The sequence below is a fragment of the Orbicella faveolata genome, unplaced genomic scaffold (genome assembly GCF_042242905.1).
Source record: "Orbicella faveolata isolate gen_17 unplaced genomic scaffold, um_ofav_v1 contig_35, whole genome shotgun sequence".
Classification (NCBI taxonomy): domain Eukaryota; kingdom Metazoa; phylum Cnidaria; class Anthozoa; order Scleractinia; family Merulinidae; genus Orbicella; species Orbicella faveolata.
The window spans coordinates 23402957-23425946 of record NW_028301564.1 but is presented as its reverse complement, the minus strand read 5'-3'; the positions used below and the strand labels follow the sequence as shown (position 1 = coordinate 23425946).

General features: G+C 39.5%; 3 protein-coding genes across 3 annotated transcripts; 2 read left to right on the top strand and 1 right to left on the bottom strand.

Annotated features, from left to right (window-relative positions):
• The first annotated feature begins 292 nt into the window (after positions 1-292).
• LOC110065271 (uncharacterized) lies at positions 293-2606 on the top strand. The gene is made up of 3 exons (XM_020772381.2): positions 293-584; positions 1699-1824; positions 2358-2606. Exons 1-3 carry the CDS (start codon positions 405-407, stop codon positions 2478-2480), a joined length of 429 nt encoding a protein of 142 aa, XP_020628040.2. The 5' UTR covers positions 293-404; the 3' UTR covers positions 2481-2606.
• Positions 2607-7078: 4472 nt separating this feature from the next.
• On the top strand, positions 7079-10967 carry LOC110065278 (uncharacterized). Its single transcript, XM_020772395.2, has 3 exons — positions 7079-7366; positions 9156-9257; positions 10760-10967. The coding sequence occupies exons 1-3, from the start codon at positions 7187-7189 to the stop codon at positions 10865-10867; spliced, it is 390 nt and encodes a 129-aa protein (XP_020628054.1). The 5' UTR covers positions 7079-7186; the 3' UTR covers positions 10868-10967.
• Positions 10968-13081: 2114 nt separating this feature from the next.
• Positions 13082-21255, bottom strand: LOC110065261 (uncharacterized). The gene is made up of 4 exons (XM_020772370.2): positions 21076-21255; positions 17040-17181; positions 15551-15766; positions 13082-15078 (listed from the first exon to the last, which is right to left on the bottom strand). Exons 1-4 carry the CDS (start codon positions 21130-21132, stop codon positions 14588-14590), a joined length of 906 nt encoding a protein of 301 aa, XP_020628029.1. The 5' UTR covers positions 21133-21255; the 3' UTR covers positions 13082-14587.
• Between the last annotated feature and the right edge of the window lie 1735 nt (positions 21256-22990).

Below are 22990 nucleotides of genomic sequence, written 5' to 3'. Positions count from 1 at the left end.
AGTTACCCTAATATTTTTACGTGGCATTATGTACAATATAGATTTGTTGACTGAGCTAGAACTTTTCACTTGTGACAGCCATCCCTTTTGCACTCTGCAAACTGTTCCCAAGCTATGCGCGACTTAGAGGCTAGTTAATACGAAATATATTTTATAATTTTTTCAGAAAGCAATCATCGGCCTTATTCAGTTTTTCCACTGAAAGAAATAATTTAGTTTTTTACTGATTTACATAGACATGATAATTAGGGAACGTCGCTATCTCGAAACAAGCTGATTAAACAATATTGAATCTTATCGAAGCCGCACGCTGCCGAAACCGCACTTCAATTACTTCGAAAATTGCACAGATTAGTACAAAAAGACATTATCGTGCCTGTGACGGCATTTTAAGGCAACACAAGATGAAAATAACTATTGCCACAGCCTTTTTTCTCTGTGCCTTTGTAGTGTTTGTGAAGGCAAATAACTTGGCAAGCCTTGGGGAGGAAACAGGAGATCTTGAAGATGAGCTCAATGAGCTGGAGACGATGGAAATCCAAGATGCACTCATGGGACCGCCTAAACCACCGGTCAATTTAGATGTGAGTTACTTAGACTCAGTACTTTCTAGTTATTGTACATAATTTTAAATTGTGTTCCCACGTTTGAGAAAAAGTTCATTACAACCGTTTATGACACCCCGTGTTGAGTTCGTATTGTACCTCGAATGAAAGTCAAACACGAGTCAACCACGAATCACCAGCCAATTTCTAGTTAAGTTAATTCGACCCCACCTCATTGTTTCTCTTATTCCAGACTAAATTGCAATTTTAATTAATTTGGTTTTCAATCTGTGATTCTTAACTTTATAAAGTTAGAGATAAGCAGAGCAGTTTCGTCCGTTCGGCTTTCAACCATATGCAATAACTGATGAGAAGCGATTGTTTGTTTTAAGCCAACTGTTATGCACGTTAGTTGTTAAGGTTTTCTACAACTTGGTCCACTTGATAATTTTTTACAATTACGCCGCTCAGTATAGATGACCCTGACACACACTACACAACCCGCGAACCCTATTCATCAGAAAAGGGACTGTACTTTCTAAAACAGAAAAACATTTTTTATTACAAAATTGAAACAGTTCAACAAAATAGACTTTGATCGGCTTCAGCATCAGTAATACATAAATTATTTTACTTGAAACAGGATGAATTTACGAAAAAAAAATTAAATATTCTCCACAATGAAACTGCAGCGTATGAAATATCACAAAGGAAAAGAAATTTTTTGAATCACCACAGTGACGCACTATAGATGACGCATAAACTGGAGTAGGGGTCACTGTTCTCTTTTAAAAGAAAACGACCTTTTGTTAATTCCCAGTCGTGCTTGGCTTGAAGGAAATCTAAGAACGTTATGTATGTACACGCGCTTGTGTGCCTGCTTGTTTCAGGGGAAAGGAAGTCAGCATTAGTGCGCAAAATAGAAAAGATCACAACGGAGTCAAAACCTGAGTCGACTCCATGTCGACTGTTTAATGCAATTAAATCCCTAACTTCAAGCTTGATGAGTAAAATGTCCAGTTTCCAACCTTTCCCGTGCCTTTTCCATCCCGTCAAATCCAAGCTAACGGCGACTCTAAATAAATGGACGGCATTTTCCTAAACCCAGGAAAAACAAATAGTGGAGTTAATCTAATGATCTTCTCTCCCTCAGTATGCTTTTGAGGCATTTCTAAAGTGTTTCATGGGAAAAAATAAGGGAAGGATGGACAAGAAATGCATTCAGGAGTTTAAAAAGCTTCTCCCTGCAGATATGCCGCGTCCTAGGAAAGGGGGACTGGTAAGTGCTAGAGAAAGTCAAGTTTTTATTTGGCCGGAATCTTCCTTGCCGGGGTTCCACTGTATGGGTAATGGTGAAATTAATGCTGGGGGGAACCCTGCGACGGACTAGCATCCTATCCGGGATGGGGCAGTAAAAATACTCCTAGTTGCTTCATTTTACATAGAAACTGGAGATGAGCGCCAGCCTTAGCTTACAGGCCATCTGGCTCGAATGCAGACTGTAACTTTTTTTTACCGTCATTCTTAAGTCACCACAAAAAAAAATGCCCAAAAGAAATGTCAAATGTTCATGGTTCGAGACAGTCTTTACTACAAAACTAAAACAAGAGTACGAACAGAAATCTTTGAACAGTTAAAGGTTGCAAGGCTGAAAGCAATGGTTACGCGAAGCCTGGATTGCCATTATAGTGCTTTGATCAACTGGCGAGTTTTTGGCAGGGGAGCTTGACATAAACCGAGCATTAAATTTTCAAAAAGAAAGGTGTTCATTACGCGCGCTTCTAATTTCTCTGACGTATTCTTTTCTTTCAGATCAGATGTGCTGTTCGCAGCTTCAAAAATTGCAACAAAAAACCAAAACATCACGAAGCTCTTGACTGCATGAGGCACTTTAATGACTGTGTGGAAAACGGTGAAGAAGGATCTGGTTACTAGCTAGTTCTAGTTCTATATCCAACGGTTTATCATCGAGGGTTAGCATTGTTGGAAAATATCACATGGAATAGATGGATTCGTTTGGCCTGAGTTTAATAAACCTGTCTCCAGACACTGCCCTCTGCATTTTACGTTGTATTTTATTGAGTTAGGAACGGCCTCACACGTATTTACATCTTCTAAATCTACGCATGCATGCATACTAACATTATCCGTGGGAGAAATGGACACCACATTTAAAAATAAATTGAGAAGGGCCGGGACTGGATTAACTCTGTTACCCGTCATCATCTTTTGTTTAGGAACATCGCATTGATCATAATTTTCGTGATCTTGCACATAAATGTATCATGCTACAATCTCATATGGAGGGATTCTACTGAGTAAAGAGGCCCTATTAGGGGTTTCGGGGATACGGGATTTTGGGGTACAAATTTAATGGGGTACGGAATATTTTGGGGGAATTAATGGGAAATAGGATATTTAGAACAGATATCCAGGGATATCGAGTGGGAACATTTATACTTTTTACTAACCTCGTTCCCAGGGCTTTTTTCTTAGAGATTGGGAGGGACCCCTCAAGGGAAACGTCCTGGGAACGAAGTTGACTTTTTGCAATTGGAATTAACGGGATACGGGACATTAAGGTCATAAATTAATGGGTTCTAAGATACTCAGACTCCCCCCTCCCCCTCCCCCTCCCCCTCCCCCTTCACCACCACCACCACCACTTAATAGGGCCTCAGTGTAACATGGCTTTTTACGCTTGTGTCCTTTGCTTTGCAATTCGCTTAGTAGTGGCTAGTTTTCAAGTGTAGGTATTCCACCTTTTCCAAAGAGATAGAATAGTCTTCGCGAGCTAAGGGCGTAGTAGACATCCTCTTGACACATTTTCAAATTCTAATCTTATTTTCCAGAACCAGTCTATCTTGGACTTAAAAGAATGTTTACCAGCTCTAACTAAATCATGATATACAAATTTACTAAAGGGTTCTCTAAATTGAAAATTCTCTTGATTCAAGTTTCAAATCAACATAATTTTAGTTCTCTGAACAAAACTGTTTTGGATCAACGTTTTACGACAAAAAATTAAAACAAGCAAAGTGATGCAAATAATTTTGTGAGTGTCTTAAACTTTATTAAATTCCACACGTGGAAATTTATTTTCACATCGATCACGCAAGGAAGACTTGAGTTACAGAGAATCTAAATTTGCGGAATGAATAACAAAAGTACGGAAAATTGAGCGATTTCTGAGAAAAAAATAGTCATAGTTTACATTGACATGGTAGTGTTAGATCAGTGTTGTTATGCGAAGAACATCGTTGCGTGTTTGTGGAATTCTTTCATGAATCAGACGAGATGTTATGAAGAAGGAGCGATATTCATCTAAACAGCACTATAATCCTGTAATACATCAGCGGTTTAGAGAGGCAAAGATTCAAGTTGCGATGCTACTACAACTGAAGGCCACAAGGCAAACCAAAGAAAGTTATTTTAAGCTGTTAAGCAAGAAATTGTGAGAAAATGGCAAGCTCCTGGTAGGTGAGCGCCGAAAAAGGTCCGAAAACTTTCCCAAAAGCAAAAATAGCACTGTTTGAGGTTCTCGGCCGATCACGCTTTAACACAGCAGTATCTTGTGCAATTGTGACTTGTGCTAAGCGCGAGCTAAAGGCAGCCATATTCAAAACAGGCAGAAGACCGGTCTAGTGGCAAGATCAGTTTAAAGACTTCAAAGAAGATCAGTCTCTGAAGACAGTATCGTATTTCAGCGGCCAAATAAAGTTGTAAGTCTTTCTTATGCTTTCTTGTCAAAATCTTGCCCAAAAATCAACCAGCAAGTAAAGAATTTCTTCCCAAAACAACACTCTAAATGTGACTCTTATTTCTCAGAAATCACGTGATTTTACATACTTTTGTGACTCTGTTACCAAATTTGGACAAGGTGTAACGCAAACCTTTCTTGCGTGATCCCTATAAAAATATCTTTCCATTGGTGGAATTTAGCAGAGTTTAAGACAATCACAAAATTAGTCGTGTCACTTTGGTTTTTTTTAATTTTTTGTGGTAAAACGTCGATCCAGAACAGTTTTGTCCAGCGTACTAAATAAAGACCTTTTTCTTCAACCTAGGAACCTCCTTTCTTTCTTTTTGTTTGTATTTTTGTTTGTTTATTTATTTATTGTTTATTTATTTATTGTTTTGTATGTCCTGTCTGCGGCATTAAACTTCCAATGTCTAGTTAATAGCTAGTTAATGAAATTTCAATACCAAATTTGGTATTTACAATATGCAATTTAAATCCGTTACATTCTAAATTTATGCATCGGTCACCCTGTTTAATTTGCGCAAATTATAGTCTGTAACCGCTAACTCCTCTTTGCTCAGTAAGAGCGTAAAAAAGTACTTTACACTCACGCCATAGTTTGCACATGCGTAGAACGGTGAGACTATCTCTTAAAGCAGTTGAAAACAAATCGAAAAAAAAAAGCAACAAGAGCAACGAAATAATTTATCGTCGGCAAGAAACAGTGAGAATTACTTATCACTATTGGGAATTTTACCCGCTCTAAATTTGAACCGGCCTGAATGGAAATAATACCACTTTCGCCGACTTTTTAGAGACTGAAAGATATCAGGACATGTATTGCCTGGGTAGTATTAATACTGAGTGCAAGTAAAGATATTTCTGAAAGCGGCTTTGAAGCCAGTTTAGCGATTTGTGATACATATCCTATGAAATTTACACCACTTCTAATAAATGACTGTTAGAAAAAAAAATCCTAAGTGCTCGCTAAAAGCCGTAGTTTGATAGTTCCATCGAAAACAGAACTAACTTGAGTTTTGTGCGCATCGTAGAGATAGCGTTAATGGTGTGAGCAAAGTGAAATTAAAATTTTGATCATCGAAAAAAAAGGACTTTTCTTTTCTTTTCTTTTTTTTTTTTTTTTTTTATAATAGTGTTTTCGTAAGAAATAGGAAACATTGCATCCATTTTTTCTATACTAAAGTTATAGAATAAAATAAAATCTATCAACTTTATTGGTCACAAAATTACAATATAATTAAAAGAAGAAAGGACCAATAGGAATTGCGCGAACGGGAAAATAAAGTTACTCATGCGAGGCGCAACCCTAAAAGCTAGTAAGAATGGTGATAGAATCGCCAGTTGAAGTTTGGGAGAATTCAAAAAGCTCTTGAAACACTTACCTGGGCCTTGTGTTCTCAAAGCATTTCTCGTTCTCCCAAACTTCTACTCTAGGTTCTATTTAACAAATAGATTATATATTCGCTCTTGATTTCTGAGACGTCACAGCTGACGAGGCCGAAGGCCAAATCAACTAACCTGATAAATTGGTATTGAGAGCGAACTATCTTACTGTTTTTTCAGAAATTTTACAAAATTTCCTTCAGGTGATGATTTTCAAATTTTTTCTCTGCATTTCCAGCAGCATTTATCTCGCGCTTTACTGAAATCGCCCACTGCCTGCATAGTTGTAATAAGCTTGTAGCTCTCTAAGCGCCCGAAATCCATCTTCGCGCGCCTCAATTTTAAATATTTTGGATTCCGAGTAAGGATCCCACCGGATCCGCCTACGGCGGTCCATATTTCGAGCCCCTTCTCTAACATCTACCCCAGGTCTTTCTTTTAATCCACTCAGTAATGATTTCTTTGATATCTTCTTACGAAGCTTCGGAAAAACGAGGAAACTTAGCCATTTTGTAGAGAACATCCAAGCACTGCACACTAACGTAAAACGTTGATCCAGGTCTAGTGTATTAGAGTGGGCTAGAGTGACGTAAAACCAAAACCAAACCAGTTTCTTACCAATAAAACTATTCAAATTGTAGTAAAACCCGAAACCAAAGAGATTTTCCGATGACTTACGGCACTCTGAAACTGAAAACTGCTCTGGTGTACTGATGCAGCATTTGCATTATTTTAATGGTAGAATTCTATTTCACTCCATGGGAATCAGGGAAAACTCTTTTCTATTGCTTAAATAACACATACAAAGAAGCCAGAAATTTTCTTCATAGGTACACTTTGACAGCTGAGGTGATTTTTACAGTCTACAGTAATACTAGACAGCTGTTGTTTTCTCATGTATTGTTCAAAGCCTGGAAGTCAAATGAAAATCTCTCATTAACTTACGTGTATCCAATATGGAGTTAATGTTACTGAGTAAAATGTTCTGATAATTTAACGATACTGCACGAGATGCTTATTCAAGAAATTTGTTTCTCTGGGTCACGGAGGATGCCTAGTTCTGTGAACAATTTTTTTGTTTTTTTTTGTAATGCAGTGAAAATTATCACATCGCTAGAAAAACAGTTTCAAAACACAACTGTTGATTTTTATGCCCCTTTAATTTATTCCTCAGCTTGCATGACAACACGGGGGGATTAAAGACTGCTGTTTGAGGTCTTTTTCCTCCTTATGAGACTAGCATTTCCGACAATTTGTCGAACTTAATATATTAAAACGACTTTATTTTCAGCAAATTTTATTTACCTAACCTTTAAATATTTTGCAGTGACGTACACAAAGCTAACACAGGTGATCAAACAATTTGAACGTGCAAATATTCCACAACTTTTGTTTCTTGCGCTAACGACTTCGAGAAAAACAATCCCATCGCAAAAGAATTATTAACCAGTCCTATCATAATCACCTCCAATATTTTCCGCCAAAAATACACAAAATGAAAGTTACCCTTGCCATCTTTTTCTGTGTTATTCTTGGCGTTACCACTGCTAAACACTTGCTCGACGAAGAATACAAAGGTTTTGAAACTGCTGAGGACTTAAGTCTTGCCCGCCAGGAGGACATTGAGTATGATGACCCTGAGGAGATGATGAGAAAAAAGCTTCACGACTTATCGGTAAGCTTATGAGACAAATAGGTCGCCTTCAATTTGTTTGAAACACATACTATGGGACTGAGATTCTTTCAGGATCTTACATGACGTCGTTAATGGCAGCAACTGGATGTTTTGGAAGGAAGGAAAACTTTAAAAAATAACGGGACTTCACTGCCCAAGGAAAATAATTTATGACATTTTCTCCCGAATCCTTCACTTCTCAATAATCAGTTTTGTTTATCATGATTTGGACTAATTGATTAGTAATCCCCGACTGAAAGTTCTATCGTCATCTTTTACTGTTTGATAAAATGGACCACTGAGTATATGTATTAATGCAAGTTGATCGTCATGTTCTCAAAGTACTAAATACACATTATGAAAAGTGTTTCCAAGAGCGCTCAGGAAGGCCTTTTGTGGAGTGATTTTAGGTGCGTTATTGTTGTGGCCCTTTGCTGAGTGATTTGAGTGCATTCCTATTTTCATGGCACCGTCTTCGCAATGGCAACCAAGAACTACCCTGCAATTTTCGTTAAACTGGTCGCAACGGCAGTGCGGCCTAAGAGGTCAGAATTGATACTCGAGCGAAGCAACGTGAGTTAACGTGTGCTTAAACGCTAGTACCCGATGTACAATTACTTATGTCATTGCTTGCGTGAACCTTTGACCACAAGAAGTGTCTTAATTCATTTTTTGAAAATTGGGGAGCAGATACTTCTCGTAAAGTTATCAAAATGATCAACAACTATAGCCACCTGTATCGCTAAGAGTCGGTAAGCGGCATTTGAATATTACGAAGACGATATAGCAACCTGCATGGTAAAGGAATGGCACTGAAAAACCGTAGATTTCCAGTCAATTCTGATCCAATTTACTTCTGCCTCATCAAAACTTCCGGGCCGTTAAAAACAGTGTTTGAAGCGAGCGAACAAGATGAGTTCAAGCAGAAATGGAACTTATTTAGCACACTCAAGCCAAATTATTCATAAATCGCTGTTCACGCTTACGTTGTATTTTGTATCGTTGTAAAATAAATCATATCGCCGTGATAAAGCGAGATCAGTTTTATAACTTCGTCACGACGAGTTTCAAGGTTCATTTAAATTTACAAGTACACAACACGGGGTTGTGTAAGGGCTCGGATAAAATTGGTACCAATGTCAGGAGGCCCTCAGCCTCCACCCGTGTTCGGACTACTTATATCTCCATGGTCTGGACACGGTTAAAGTTGACATGGGTACCCGAGCCGTTTCGAACGATACTTTCGTAGGCCCATCAACTGGTCTTAATTAATACCTCGAGCCAATTTTTACACACTCGCGGAACCTGATTTCTCTGCGCTTGTGAAGGTACGTCGAATAACGACAACTGCTGGACAGGTTCCCAATGTGGAAGGATGTTTTGCTCCCAAGCCTTGAAGGTTTTGGTTTAGAGCCCAACCCTCAGTTACATTTTATACCTAATCGTACCCTCTTGGTTCCCTTCGGTGGCATGTTAGGCACGTTTGATCGAGCCATGGTTCCATGGCGAGACCCGTGCGCGAGCCTGATATGGCGCCGAAGCGAATCAAAAACGGTACGATCGCGACTAGGTACCCAAATTCAGCCAAGTGACCATGATATCGTAGCTAGTCATATCAGGTCAGTGACTTGATGTCGCAGGATGTTAGGACCGTAGGTACTCTTCTGATTGGCTTATCGCGATATATGGGTAAGGCCAAACTGAAGCAAAGCAATGGAACTTCCAACTTTCCCAGGCTATACCAGTGTATACTATTAAACGTGATGTTAATAACTCATTTTCCTCGTAGGAAGGTTTAAAAAATCTCGCCGAGTGTCTGAAAGATGGCAGCAGCAAAAAGCACCAATGCTTCAAAGAGTTCAAGGATAGTACTAAGCTTCCTGCCAAAGGCGTGAGTAGACGCATCTCTTCAGTTTCTGGTGATGAATGAGAACAATAAAATATACGGATAAGTACCTATAAGTAGCTATCCGCGGGTAGCCGAACATTTTGAAGAGAGAATGCCCTGTAATAGTTACTGACATATAATGGTAATAGGACTGAGTGGAGTCCAGTTTGGTCTGTAATCATACGAGTGATAACAAAATCGGACGACCGCGCAGTGGGAGTCCGATTTGTTTATCACGAATATGATTAGTAATAGTAATTGGACCGAGTGGAGTACAAATCATGGAGTAATCGCGCGAGTAACTTCAAAATCGGACGTGCGCGAAGCGCTGGGCCGATTTGATATTTCAAGCACGATTACTCCCTAAATTGTACGACACGAGGTCCAGTTACTAATTAATCGTATCTACAACAAATTTCGGAATTAAAATGTCTTTTGAGAACTTCTTTTGAGCGAAAACGTTTGTAGCACGTTTTCGTAAGTTTTGAAAACTGTAGGAAACATTGCAAAGAAAGCCATTAAAGCGCGCAATTGACGTGCGAATCACGTGGGTACCCAATTACAAAAAGTTTACCTGTAATTGGACACCCACATGATTGCGCGCCGATTACGTGGCAAATGGGCGCCCGGAGAACCAATCGCAATCGAGAATTTCGTTATAGATACGATTACAGACCGAATTGGATGACACGAAGTCGTGTTACCAATTAATCATAAAAATTACAATTTTCCGAGAAAAGAAGAATAGCCAAGTTATGAAAGAAAAAGAAAATCTGCATTAAATGACTGACAAAGGAGGCGTAGATTGTTTAATGTCGCTCTGAGATTAAACTACAACTTTGAATGTGATTGGTTGGTTTAAACTACAACTTTGAATGTGATTGGCTTATTGAACTGTCCGATCACAAATTAACTGACTAATAATAATTTGGCAAGTGAATTAGTGGAAAATAAGAGTTTTTTAAACCAATCACAATCGAGGAAATTGTAATTTTTATGATTAAAGAAGTTATACTTTTGATGGTTTGTTTTGTTTTTGGCGCTAAGATCTTAATCTCCAGCAAAGCAGACTTAGTCAGTGAAAGTCAGTTAGCTATAGAAACGTACACAACATGCAGGCAAAAGGGTTTTTTGCTCCTATTCTATGCCTTTCCTACCTCCCATGTCATTAACACTGCCGTCTGACCGCAAACTTATCCAGCGATAAATCTGACCGCGGCACGGAACAATTGCAGAGCATTTATTTAAATGAACAGCTTCTGAAAGTATCACCGTGGAAAATTGGTTTATTTGTAAATTATGATCATCATTTGTCCTTTTCTTCCCATTCGATGCACAAGGCCTCCATTAGGCCAGATCTTTTGCTGCGCACCGTCGTTCCACAGGGCTATGTAAATAAGGTCTTTATTTATTAATGTACACGCTCATGAATAATTGCCAATGATATTGCATTTTTATATTATATTGCTAAAGATATTACATTTTTCACCTCTCTTTTGTTACAGCACAAGTGCATCACCGAATTTGAGAATTGTGAGGATGTCCCAGGACGCTTTTTTCCATGTGCCGAAGAGTTTCGAAAGTGTTTACATCGTAAAACGGGCCTTGTTTAAATGGCATTGCGGATACCCGGTTGCAGGAGTTGAAAGTTGGGAAATTGTTTAGTGAAATGTAATTGACAACATGATGAAGAATAAAGACATGTAGAAATAATGGCCTGTTTTGTCTTTTTTGATTTGTTTAGAGTAAAATATAGCTTCAGTAAAAACACCATTAGCTCATTACCACTGACAAGAAAACTGGATTATTGTCGGGAATCATTTAATACAGGAAAGTAAGCTCTTGATCAGTCAGCACCAGTTCTTAATCCTGTGTTTCATTTTATCCAAAGACGTCAGTTAGCGACTGTTCCGAACGTTAAGGAGATCAAGCACGTTATGCCGATGGCTGAGCTGAACGCTGAGTTGTACACTGAAAGAACACTCGTGTTAAGGGAGCTCAGTCAGTCACGGTATTTTGAGTTATTTTGGCCACATACAAAATTACCTTTAAATGGTAGGAAACCTGAAAATAACAGTTTAATAAGATAGAAGAACACCAAAGACATAATGATAAACCATAAAGGAACAGAGATGGCTAAGGATGGAGAAGATTAACACGGATTGCAAACGACGAATTTGAAAAATTGAGGCTAAACTTTTCAATATGCGCAAACCGTGACTGAGCTCCTTTAAGCTTCACAATGTCACGACCTGATTCACGCCCTTCAGATGGGTGTGGGTCGGCTGTCAAGGGGAACTGACAAAAGACACGAATGAATTTCGTTATGAGAGGGGGGAAGGGTACAAAATTGCCAATTATGATATGTAATATATAGTCTTGTACTGTTACTCTGGTATTTGGGGGGGGGGGGGCAGGTTCTATGAGAGATATATACCTCCCTCCCTCCCTTTGGAGAAACAAGAATTAAAAATGTCAATTATCAAATTCATTTCCACTATTGTTTTTTCAAAACAACTGCCCTGGAAATAGAATACTCTACATTTAATAGATTATCCGGAACGGCACTAAATGGATTACAAAATTAAGGTTAATTAAAATATTTTACTCTTCAAATAAATGTATTTACACGTGTCTCACAGCATGATCTTCACTTTAAAACAAATAATTAGAAAGAAACTTAGCTAAATCTTCAACAAATTATCCACGATGTTATGGCAATTTAAGAAACCATACTGTGATAAGACAGTGCGCGAGGTCTTGTTGTCAAGTTAAATTAAGCGGCAGAATAAATGCAACAGCAAGTTCAAGTGCCCTATCCATCTCGGAAATTAAACAACTCTCGAGTTTCCTTGCAACTTTCCCAGGACAATTCCGCACCATTTGCTCACATTTCGTACCAGGTGGTAAATATATGCGCTGTAAAAAATTCTATTATCACCACTTTGTTGGGCATTGTAGCCCATTCTGCGCGGCTAAGATGGATAATTTGGCGATCTCATATGTATTTTAGCCCGCTAAAATAGACCAATAATAAATATCGTAATTTCAACACTTACAAATACGCTTCATCGAATTTTTCTTTCATGTCTTAACAATTTTTGAAAACTCAAATGGCAAGATTTTGTAATTTCCAGCCAGCTTTGCTTGATGTATCAGTGTATTTTTAGTGAGGAAAAATAAAAGCCATTCAACTTGTAAACGCTCGCGTAATCGGTTCAGACTGTTTTGTTGTCATTTGTTTCAATTATTTTTTCTCTATGCCAGCCAAAGTGATAATAATAGTAATACAGCTTCTGTTCGCGGGCATAAATATGTTTTGGGCCCTTCTCAGAGCTCATTTTAACCCTCGTCTAGCGGCTCGGGCTATATAAGTCCCAGTCGGACCCACTCGCATGTCCAAAATTGTTCCAGTTAATGACAAGTTACTCAACCGGTCTCGTGTTAATTGGGGTATGACGTCATGACGTTGCCATGGTGATTCAGAGCTTAGTAAAACGTGTGTCATTTGGAACTTTCATCTTTCTCAAGCACACCATTGACGTTCGATTTTCTGTTGGATTGATAATGGTCCTGCTCTGATCACTTAAAGTTGAACAGTATCGTCATTCAAAAATCCGATCGAGCCACCTTAACATGCTAAATAATTATGCTTTACATCGGGAATGTCGGGGTACTTAGCTGTCGAGGGGGTATTTCAGGACATAACATCGCTGCTTAATTCGTAGCGTCCTTGGCTACCCCTCCCCTGCAAAAAATAGATTCCGAAATATACGCAACAAGAAAACAACTAGTTCATCTTTTCAGCTTAAAGAGGCCCGAGCAGATTTCTCTCTATTGATTTATTCATTTTATAAACTCTTTGCGATTAAAAAAATATCTTTTACATCATGTAATTTCTTGGTTATCTACTCTATCTATCGACTCCAGTGCATGCCGGTATGTGGTCTTTGTCTATCGATTATCTTTGTCTTACATTCTTACTTTGTCCTACCATCCTAATGTGAAGTAAGGTATATATAAGTTTATAATATACATAGGACCCTGTGCACGCACTCTGATTGGTCAGAGTATAAAACATAGAAAAAGCGTGTTTTATTGTTTTTTGCCATATTAGCTCTGTGTATTAAGCAAATGAAGAAGCCTAAGCCATGTATTACACTGTGATAAAACAATCCGGACATTTGAGAACGCTCGAGAAATGTAGGAAACACGAGCCACAGAAAACACGACCCTGTAGCTCGTGTTTTCTACATTTCCCTCGTGTTCTCAAATGCCCGTCGTGTTTTACCACAGCCTAGACGAATTGTATAAGCCCAAGACTTCTAAGCGGCAGTTTACGGTAGTTTATATTTACAATAGAGAGTTTAAGCATGACGTTTACGGCAGACGTCAAACGGCAAAGATTACCTCTGAATTTGTGTTCTTTTCTTTTAATCCTTAACTAAATGACACAAAAATACAAAAAAGTCTTCTACTACTCACCCCAAATACAAATATTTTCAGTCCTCTGTACAGACAGCTGAAGACAGACGGCAAAAGTTTCATGTTTGCCGTTTGCCGTTTGACGTAACGTCATGCTTAATCTCTCTATTAAGACATGCATCCACCCACACCGTATTTACCAGATTGATCTTGATTTCAATTCGTTTTTTACCGGGGTGGTGGTGGTGGGGGGATTAAGAAAGCGATTTTTACGACATCATATTGTAATTCTACCAATAGAGACTTGGTTTCCACCAGAAGTTCGAGTAACAACTAAGTGGACAAAAACTTTGTACCGAGATTACTTACATCGTGTTGCGAACTTCTGTGCGACTGTTTTAAATATGTTGCCAAGAGAAATCATTTCTAACAACAACAGATGTCGAAAACGAATCTTGAAGTTCAAATGAAACACTTGAAAGTACTGGTGAAATGAAACTGATGGTGGAATTTTACCTGTGTTTGCACAATTTCTCTGAACTTTGAAATTTATTTTCTCGAGTTCCCATATGGGAAATTGTTTCTGGAGTTGCCGTGATACGGGTAACTATTCATATCTTTAGCTTTCAGAAAATGCAAAAAGGTTATACTTAAAATTATTCTGGTACAAGGTTGTTGCCCACTAAAAACTGAAATTTCTCGATTTCCTACTGGATTTTGTCTTATGTTCTTTCTATCGTAGGGAATACCGAAGAGTAAGGGACTAGCGGAGTGGAAAAGCGACGGTGGGTAGAGAGGGAGCTCCATTAATTCCCCGTGCCCTATCCTTCGTTTTCCTCCGATTATACCATCCAAATACTATCACGTGTGTGTCCGAAGAACAGATCAGCCATCCACGTCGTTTTCCTTTATCGACGCTCCTCGTTTACTCTTCTAACGTTCCAAAGGCAAGTGCAAGTACGCCGTTCTAATGTCATTCCGCTGGGGCACCGTGTACTCGGACATTTACACAGGCAGGTCTTGGGGTCACGGAACTTCAGATGTTGTTTACAAGGTCTCTTGCTGCAAGTGCACCGACACTTTTTCTCATCAAACTGGAAACGCTTTGTGCACTTCGACTCAATGTTTGTAGGATCGCATTTACACTGACACTTTACAGGATCCCAGCGGAAGTTACTCGGGCAGGGTATTGGTCGCGGTTTGCACTGGCAACTACACTGTTCTTTAGAGTACTGCTGTGTCCTGTTATCACAGTCTGTAGGCTTGATCTTGCACCCGCAAGAGCAGTTAGTGTGGTTCGTCACTCGGACCGCTGTAAACTTGTTTGAAATTTCTTCCAGCTCGGCCTTGGCGGACGACCAAGCAACTCTGCTCACCACAAGGTTTAGATCTTCTTTCCCTACGAAGGAAAACAAGAGAACGATTGTAATTATACACCTGATTTCGCGGCTCTGATTTTGCCAGCGTCGAATCAAAGTATCTTAACCTTTTTCTCTCACTCTGGCAAAAACGACATTCAAAAAGGAAGTAAAAGAGTGATTTTCAGTTTAGCATAATGGTATCACGAAGTGCACAGCCCACAAGCAGGCTCTTCTCTCCCCGCGAGGAGCCCGCTCGCAGGCTATAAGGTATACAACACTGCTAAATGGGTCTCGATAATGCTTGTCGTAAGGAGGGAGGGGGAGGACGAGGGGGGAGGAGGGGGAGGACGAGGGGAGGACGAGGGGGAGGACGAGGGGAGGACGAGGGGGAAGACGAGGGGGGAAGGAGAAGGACCTGTGATAAGGAAACGGCTCTAATATACCATAGGCTAAGTGCACGTGATGAGTTTGACAATTGCGGCTCTTAATTAGCCAATTCTTTCCACCTACCTTCAGGTTGGCACGATGTTTCAAAGGGTCTGTCATTGCATGCGCCACCGCACCGGTGTAGTGTCACAAAGAACGGAAAGTAAAAAGAGCTCGAACCTTCAGGCTGGGGAAGTTCCACCACAGCAGGACGCGGAGCGCACGGAGCGCTGTCCAGAATAACATACGGAAGATCAGGGAACTCTAAATTCTCGCTGAACCTCGCCAAAATACCAGCAGCTGCAAAATCCACAATTAAGAACAGTTAAACTCTTTTTCCACAGTGAGATGAGGAACAACAGTGGTTCACCCAAGGGATTTTAGAGTGCTGGGATGTTAAATTTGCACCAACCTCAGTGTACGGGTGAGGGGAATACTCCCCTCAGATTACGCTGACCGGGATGTTCGATAGAGGAAAATTTTGAAAGAAAAACCGTCTTCAAGTCTGAAGGCTAGTGTAGCTATCTATAGTTGCGTTCCTCTTTAAAGTTAATTGCTAATCCATTTTCTTGGGCATATGCTAATATATGATACTACGGGGTAAAAACTATATAACACTGACACTAGATACAGTCATGTCACTGTCTATCAGAGATCAGGTTTCCAGTAAAACGGCTTGGTGCAGATGTAAATGTCATCCTGTTATAAGAGAACGCCCAATTTCCCCGTGTGAGTAAGTTTTTGTTGGTCGTTATTAACTTGAACAGACCGTAAACGAGAATTGCAGACACTTAGGCCCAGTTCAGACGCCGAACTTTTCATGAGCCGAACTTAATTCGAATTAGGACCGACCCAAATTATCAAAAGTACACCTGTTGATTCAGACGTCGAACTTAATTCGCCGAACTTTATTTAGTTTAAACCAAAACACATCGAAATGTCAGCGATTTTCAGGCAAAGTAAAAACTGCTTGTAAAATACGTTATAATAATTTAGACATTAGGTTCGGCTCATGAAAAGTTCGACGTCTGAATCAAAGCCGTTCCAAAGCCGAAATTCCCGGCTGAGCTAGGCGGGAAGAACGGCTGGGCCGTTCCAAATTCAAATAGCCGTTCTTAACTGATTCAGACGCCGAACTTTTCATGTACTTAATTCAATGTATTTGGTTCGGCTCATGAAAAGTTCGGCGTCTGAACTGGGCCTTAGGCCCCATTCACAATACGCCTGAGAAATTTGAAAACGCAGTTTAATTTCTACGGTTAGGCCTAGCGCCACAATTTTCGAAAAAGCTCTCCAAACCAGAGGAATTTGAAAATGCCGGTTTTGCGTTTTCGTGTGGACGGAAAACATTTTGAAAACGGAGCTTTTCGAAAACGATGGCGTCACGATAATCATGTGATTTCACTCTTCGAGTTTCCTCAAACAGGAATAAAAAAAAATGACCGGTGACCGATGCGTTTTTAAATTCCTGCGGTGTAGTGTGGACGGAAAACAATTGCTGCGTTTTCAGAGTGAAACCTCCGTTTTCAAATTCCTCCGGCATAGTGGTATGCATCACGGTTGTTCTACGAACCTTTTTCACGTTTATTTAGGGCTGAGACAGCTTCCCGAAGACGACTCATCCTTGTAACGGATATTACTCGAAGAAATGAGTCCAACGACGTCACGTTAGCCATTACGCGTCGAAGCTCTGTTGGTATAACTTTCTTTTGCAGCTGAAACAAGAAGGAAAGGCCATTAAAAATCTGAAAACAGATGATTACATAGAAATTGTATTATTCTTCTTACGAAAGGTTCTTTTTTTTATTACAATACAAACATTACTTACAATTCGCGAAATCATAGAAGAAACGTTAAGAATTATGTGGGTTACAATAGATAGGGAGCTCTATTTTCTTCACGCGATTTGGCTCGTAACTTAACGGAAACAGATTTCAAAAGCTGAAGGTTACACAACATGGTTCACAACATTTGATGCTAAGAAGAGTTCCTCCTCACGCGGTGGCAGAATGACAGATCGGTGAAGCCATGAAAACGTGCTAAGACGCGGCAAAAAAGAGAGAACTAACTATGACGGCACTTTTAGATTTTATTTAACTTCAAGTTAAAGGTGCAATGTCACGTCGGCACATCTTGAAAAAAATTGGCCAATTTTTTTTAGTTAGTTTACCGTTCGTAAGCACTTAATCGTCCTTAACCAGTCACACCGACATAAACTCTCCTTACTTATGACCATAACATTTCTTTTAATTTTCGCGCTGAGAATTTGATGACTGTGACATTAAGACAATATCCTGTTTTGATAACTGACTATGATTTCGAGATTTCGTTCAATTTGATAGCATATTTACACATTAGAAAATACCACTTTCATCTAATCTAACATTTGCATCACATACTTTCGGAAATTGGGTAAATTTAGCAATTTGACAACGCCATAAAGAGAACGCCATAACGAGTCTGAGGTATGACAGGAAAGAAACGCCTGTCACGATGAAAGGGTAAATGCAAGTGGAATTATTTCGATATAAAGCCCCCATGCCGGGGGAACTGCAACATGTAGAGATGTTTCTTCCCAGACAGTTTCACAGTTTAATTTCCTAAAATAGCGACCATATACGCACGTGCGCACGTGCGTACCTCCCAAAATCCATAAATATATAGCCTGCGTTCCAGCCGGACGTGTCTCAAATGGCGGTTTGGCTAAATGAATGAGTTGCCAGTAATCGGATACCCGTGTTTACGCAAAGAACTCTGGGATCGTCAGGGGGCAAACATTGGAAGTCGCTAGAAGGAAATGTATGGCGAAAAAGTTGTTTCGACGCCCAAAAACATGGTTTTGGGGAGAGATCAACGTTTTTTTGCCGTTGTTTTATCGCGAATGGATTTTGGCAATGTTGATACATCGAAAATGGAAGTTTTTGTTTGAATAACCGTGAAATAAGTGATAAAATGTACCGATAAACTCCCTTTTGCTTGCGTGAGGTTTATTGTGAAATACATTGAAGAGAATATTGAAAATTTCAATACACGCCTGATCTCGAGAGGCTACCCGGAGCAAATGGTAGAAAAGACCCTCCGAGAAGTTAAATATAATGACAGAAAAGACGCTCTAAAACAGAAATCGAAAATTGCAGGAGGAACTACTACCCTTTGTGTCGGGCAATTTCACTCAACTGTCAATACCAAACTTTGGAAAGCATAATCACGCACAGATGGCACTTTTAAATACAAATGCTCAGAGATATATTCAAGGAGCCACCCTTGATCTGTTATAGAAAAGGAAAATCACTGAAATACGTGCTTGTAAAAGCAAAACAAAGGCTTTGAGCAACACAGTAGCCACACAGCATGAGTCGCGCGGACTCATTTGTCATTAAATCAACCCCAGACAGTACAGTGATCGCCACCGGGCTTATTTCCAGTATTATTTGTATGATTGAGCTCTCAAATAAGCGAAAAGTAGCCTGTCCACGACTTAAAAGGCTTTACTGGGTTATTTCCTCTCGATTTATATCTAATTAACTTTGTAATATTTTCAGACCATTACGCGATGTAAGTTTCACAATAAACCTCACGCAAGCAACGGAGTTTATCGGTAGATTTTGTCACATATTTCACGGTTATTCAAACAAAAACTTACATATTCCACATATCAACATTGTCCAAATCCATTCGCGACAAAAACGACGGCGAAAAAGCGTTGATCTCTCTCAAAAGTCGTTTTCTTGTACCTCGAAACAACTTTTCGCCATACATTTCCTTCTAGCGACTAGCAATGTTTGCCCCCTGACGATCCCAGAGTTCTTCGCGCAAACACGGGTATCCGATTACTGGCAACTCATTCGTCCGCGACGCAGGCTATAACTATAACGTCATTGGCGAAAATCGTCTTTAATAAGTTGAATCGACTGGTTTGAGAGCCTCTAGTCTCTCCTATCGACCTACTATCACTTATCTCAAAGGTTGATATAAAAACAACACAAGTTACCAAATACTCAACATTTTTCCATGTTTTGCCGGATTTATGAAGTTGTAGGTGTAGTAGGAGTAGGTGCGTACTCCATGAAAAAAATTCATGCTACGCCCCTAGGATTATACAGTTCTACCGGTTACAGACCATTACAGTCAACTGTCCCTGTACACTACTCCCTGGAAGACGGACACACTGTGATGGCCCCTGCAGACCGTTTTCTCCTTTCATGATTTTAGGTGTCTTTTTCCTCTATAAGAGGGACACAGCTCTAAGACAAACAACTAAATACTCGTATATACGTGACACCGATATCCCGCATTCGATACTTGAAACGTGTTGGAAAATGACCTCGGTCAACATGATCACGAAGATAAATTTTTCAGTGATGAAATTCACTTTTGAATCTTCTTTCCTGTCTTTCCTGCCTTCTTTTACGTGCTTTCTCTCATTCTTTTCATCTTGCCTTTATTTTCATTTTTTTTTTCGCTATATTATTCATTTCAAGAGAACTAAGTTAAAAATCACTCTTATTACACTCCGATGCCTCGTATCTTTTCAAGAATTTCTAGACTCGTTTGTGATGTCATTCAACAACGAAAACAGGATGATTAACGAAAACGTTTATTTAACTAAACACTAAATATTTTTCCAGTTATAGAAATAAGTTTGAACTCCTAATTTTCATTTATTTTTCCTCTGTTCCAGAATTTGCCACGAAATTTTGATCCGAGTTGTTATTTTCAAATCCTTTTCCTGGGATTTTTAAAATCAAAAGTGGAAGCAGTCTCCAAAATTCAGTTGCCACTTACGCTTGGGTTAAAATCATAAAACTCTATCTGTGCGAAAAAGTTTACATTTGTGCTCTTAATTAATTAGTCGCCTTATTAACATGTTATTGTCTAATAAATTAAATAGTCAGACAAACCTAATAGAGGTCATAAATCATCGTAACAGCGTTCCTGTCAGGTAATAACTGAAGGAAATGAGACGAGTAAGTTTAATGCTGAACGAGAGTTGCTGTGTACTTAATTCAATATTCCAATTCATCGGTTGAAGCAAATGTTAACTTCAACCCCTTTATTACAGTTAACTTTCCGAGCTCCGTGGTTACACTAAGCTTTAGACTGTCTTTAAATCAGCTGGATTGTAAACAATGACCTCACCTTGACCGAACATAAACTTGCAAATTATTCATTGAATAAAAAGAGAGAATTATCTCCTAGTCAATACCACAGCGCCTACTTTTGAAAAAATATCAGGCAGGGTTCACACAGCAAAGAGAGATTTCGATATTGAGGTCTGGTGTTTGATTTAAACTGACATACGCGCGACCGTTTGACTCACATGAGTGATTTCGGAAAATCAACTATCGACTTGTAACTAATCAACTATCTTGCATTTGCATCAGTTTTATTTAAAGATGTGATGATGTAAACAAAGAATTGTTATTGCCACGTCGATAGAAAGGAAGCAAAAGATTCGTATATACACTCACGGTTAGACAATCAGGAAAGTTTTTTCCAACTTGCTGCAATTTCAGTTCCGAAACAGCGAACGGACGGAAACAGGACGAACCGTTAATTTTAAAGTTCCGAGCTTGACATTAATTTCACGTACCACGCAGTTTACTTACCCGCATGGCGAAGTTTGAGCCAATAGTTAGGCACAGAATAACCAGCAGTGTTTTCATCGTCAGACTGCTCTACTCAGGGACACTGATCCGTTCTGAACTGTTCCAAACACCTAATGTTATCCTGTCTAAGCTATTCAGGATCGCGTTGCGGGTTAATATAATGCTATTACCAAGCCGTTACGTCACAAACCGAATATTGTTGACTCATAGGGAATTATCCTCCCGAAACTAATACCGCGTGACATGTTTTTTTGAAAGTTCCTGTTTTGCTACCCAGATACAGACGCCGTCCTCCACGCGAAACGGTCGGTCGTTCTTTCTTTTTTCTTTTAAAACATCCTTAAGCTGACGATCGAAATATGCCTCTAAAGGCCTAGGCTTAAAGATTCAGTGATAGTCACACAAATCAAACAGAGGACCAGAGGACGAAGAAAATGATAAACAAAAAGTGGTGTAAGGTGGACCGGAAATGATATTGTGAAGAGCCCGTTTCCCATTGAAAAGGCGTGACAATCGCATAACATTGTTAACAATCCATCTCGCCATGTTATCACAGGAATTGTTTTGAAAAAAGAGCGTCCAAATGGTGGAGTCAGAGAAGTCTTTTACTGGAAATCAAACCATTTCTCAACCCGACTTGGCAGCTCAAAACAGAACCTGTAAACCATTAAAATGTAAAACTGCCAAAAAGTTTCAAAATATGTTGTTTCAGCAGGGAAATTTCACATAATGGACGGAAACAGAGGCGCTAAAAGGGAACACGCTTAATCGACAACAAGAGCGTTGTTTCCGGCAATCCAAGAAGCTCAAAAACTTATCTACAGATCACGGATGCTGAACCATCAATAATGTCTTAATTCTGTATAACATAACATGAAAACGTTAAAAACAGGAACCCAATCGAAAAAGAATGATTTCAGTTAAGAGAGAGGCTCGTTTTTTTCTTTTTCTTTTCAGTGGCGTATTGAAAGCTCTTTTAACATGCAGTCAATTGTTCCACCGTTATTATTCAGTCTTTGGAGAATATTAGTTAGGGAGGAAACCGGATGACAAGACAAAGGGACTTTTTCGCAATCAATTACCAAGCATAATTTCCATGAATAAGCGTAAAGACAATTAGTCTAGCGGTCAATTTTGCCGATACCGAAAACCGGCGAGGCCCACTAAGTAATTGTTTCATTAATATCAGTCAAAGACAGCTGACTACAAAAAGCACGAACTGCTAATAAGTTTCGACATAGAATTAGGGCCAGAGTTCTGGTTTGAAAGACTTTCGATCAATAATACGAACTTTTAGAATTTCTTGCTATGTCATGTTGTGACTGTTCACAGCAATTCTAACTATTGCTGTACCAGAGAATAAGAGGTTAATAAATTGAAGATGCGGAGGTATTCAGTTGGTAAACTCGGTTGAAGCTGTACAATCTCTGTAGGTTATCTATCAATATATATATACTCTTGAGGAAACGGTACGCTTGTGGTATTTAAGGAAAGGTTAGCACAGCCCCCCCCCCCCCCCCCTTAACAATGCCGACCTAGACTTAGATTGCGAGCGGCCTTTCCCTTCTCTTCTTTCCCTCTTTCTTTCCCTTGCGAGCGCGGCGAATACACGAATGCTTCTTTCACCGCCCGCGCTTCCCTCGCTCCGCTCGGTCGTTCTGCAGTCTTTTGCTTCGTGTCGCACGCGGAGAAGGGACAACCTACTTGCAGTCTATGGCCAACACTACCTTACACAAGTCTACGCATGTCAGCGGCACAGAACATCTTCCGGTTAAACGGGGAAAATATTATGGGTGTAGCCGGATATATACCTGAAGAGGAAGAAATCTTATAAGTAGCAGTAGGGGAAATTTCCCCGATAAACAAACACACCCCAAATTCGAACAAGGCTTGCAGAATTTTTTTATTATGCAGG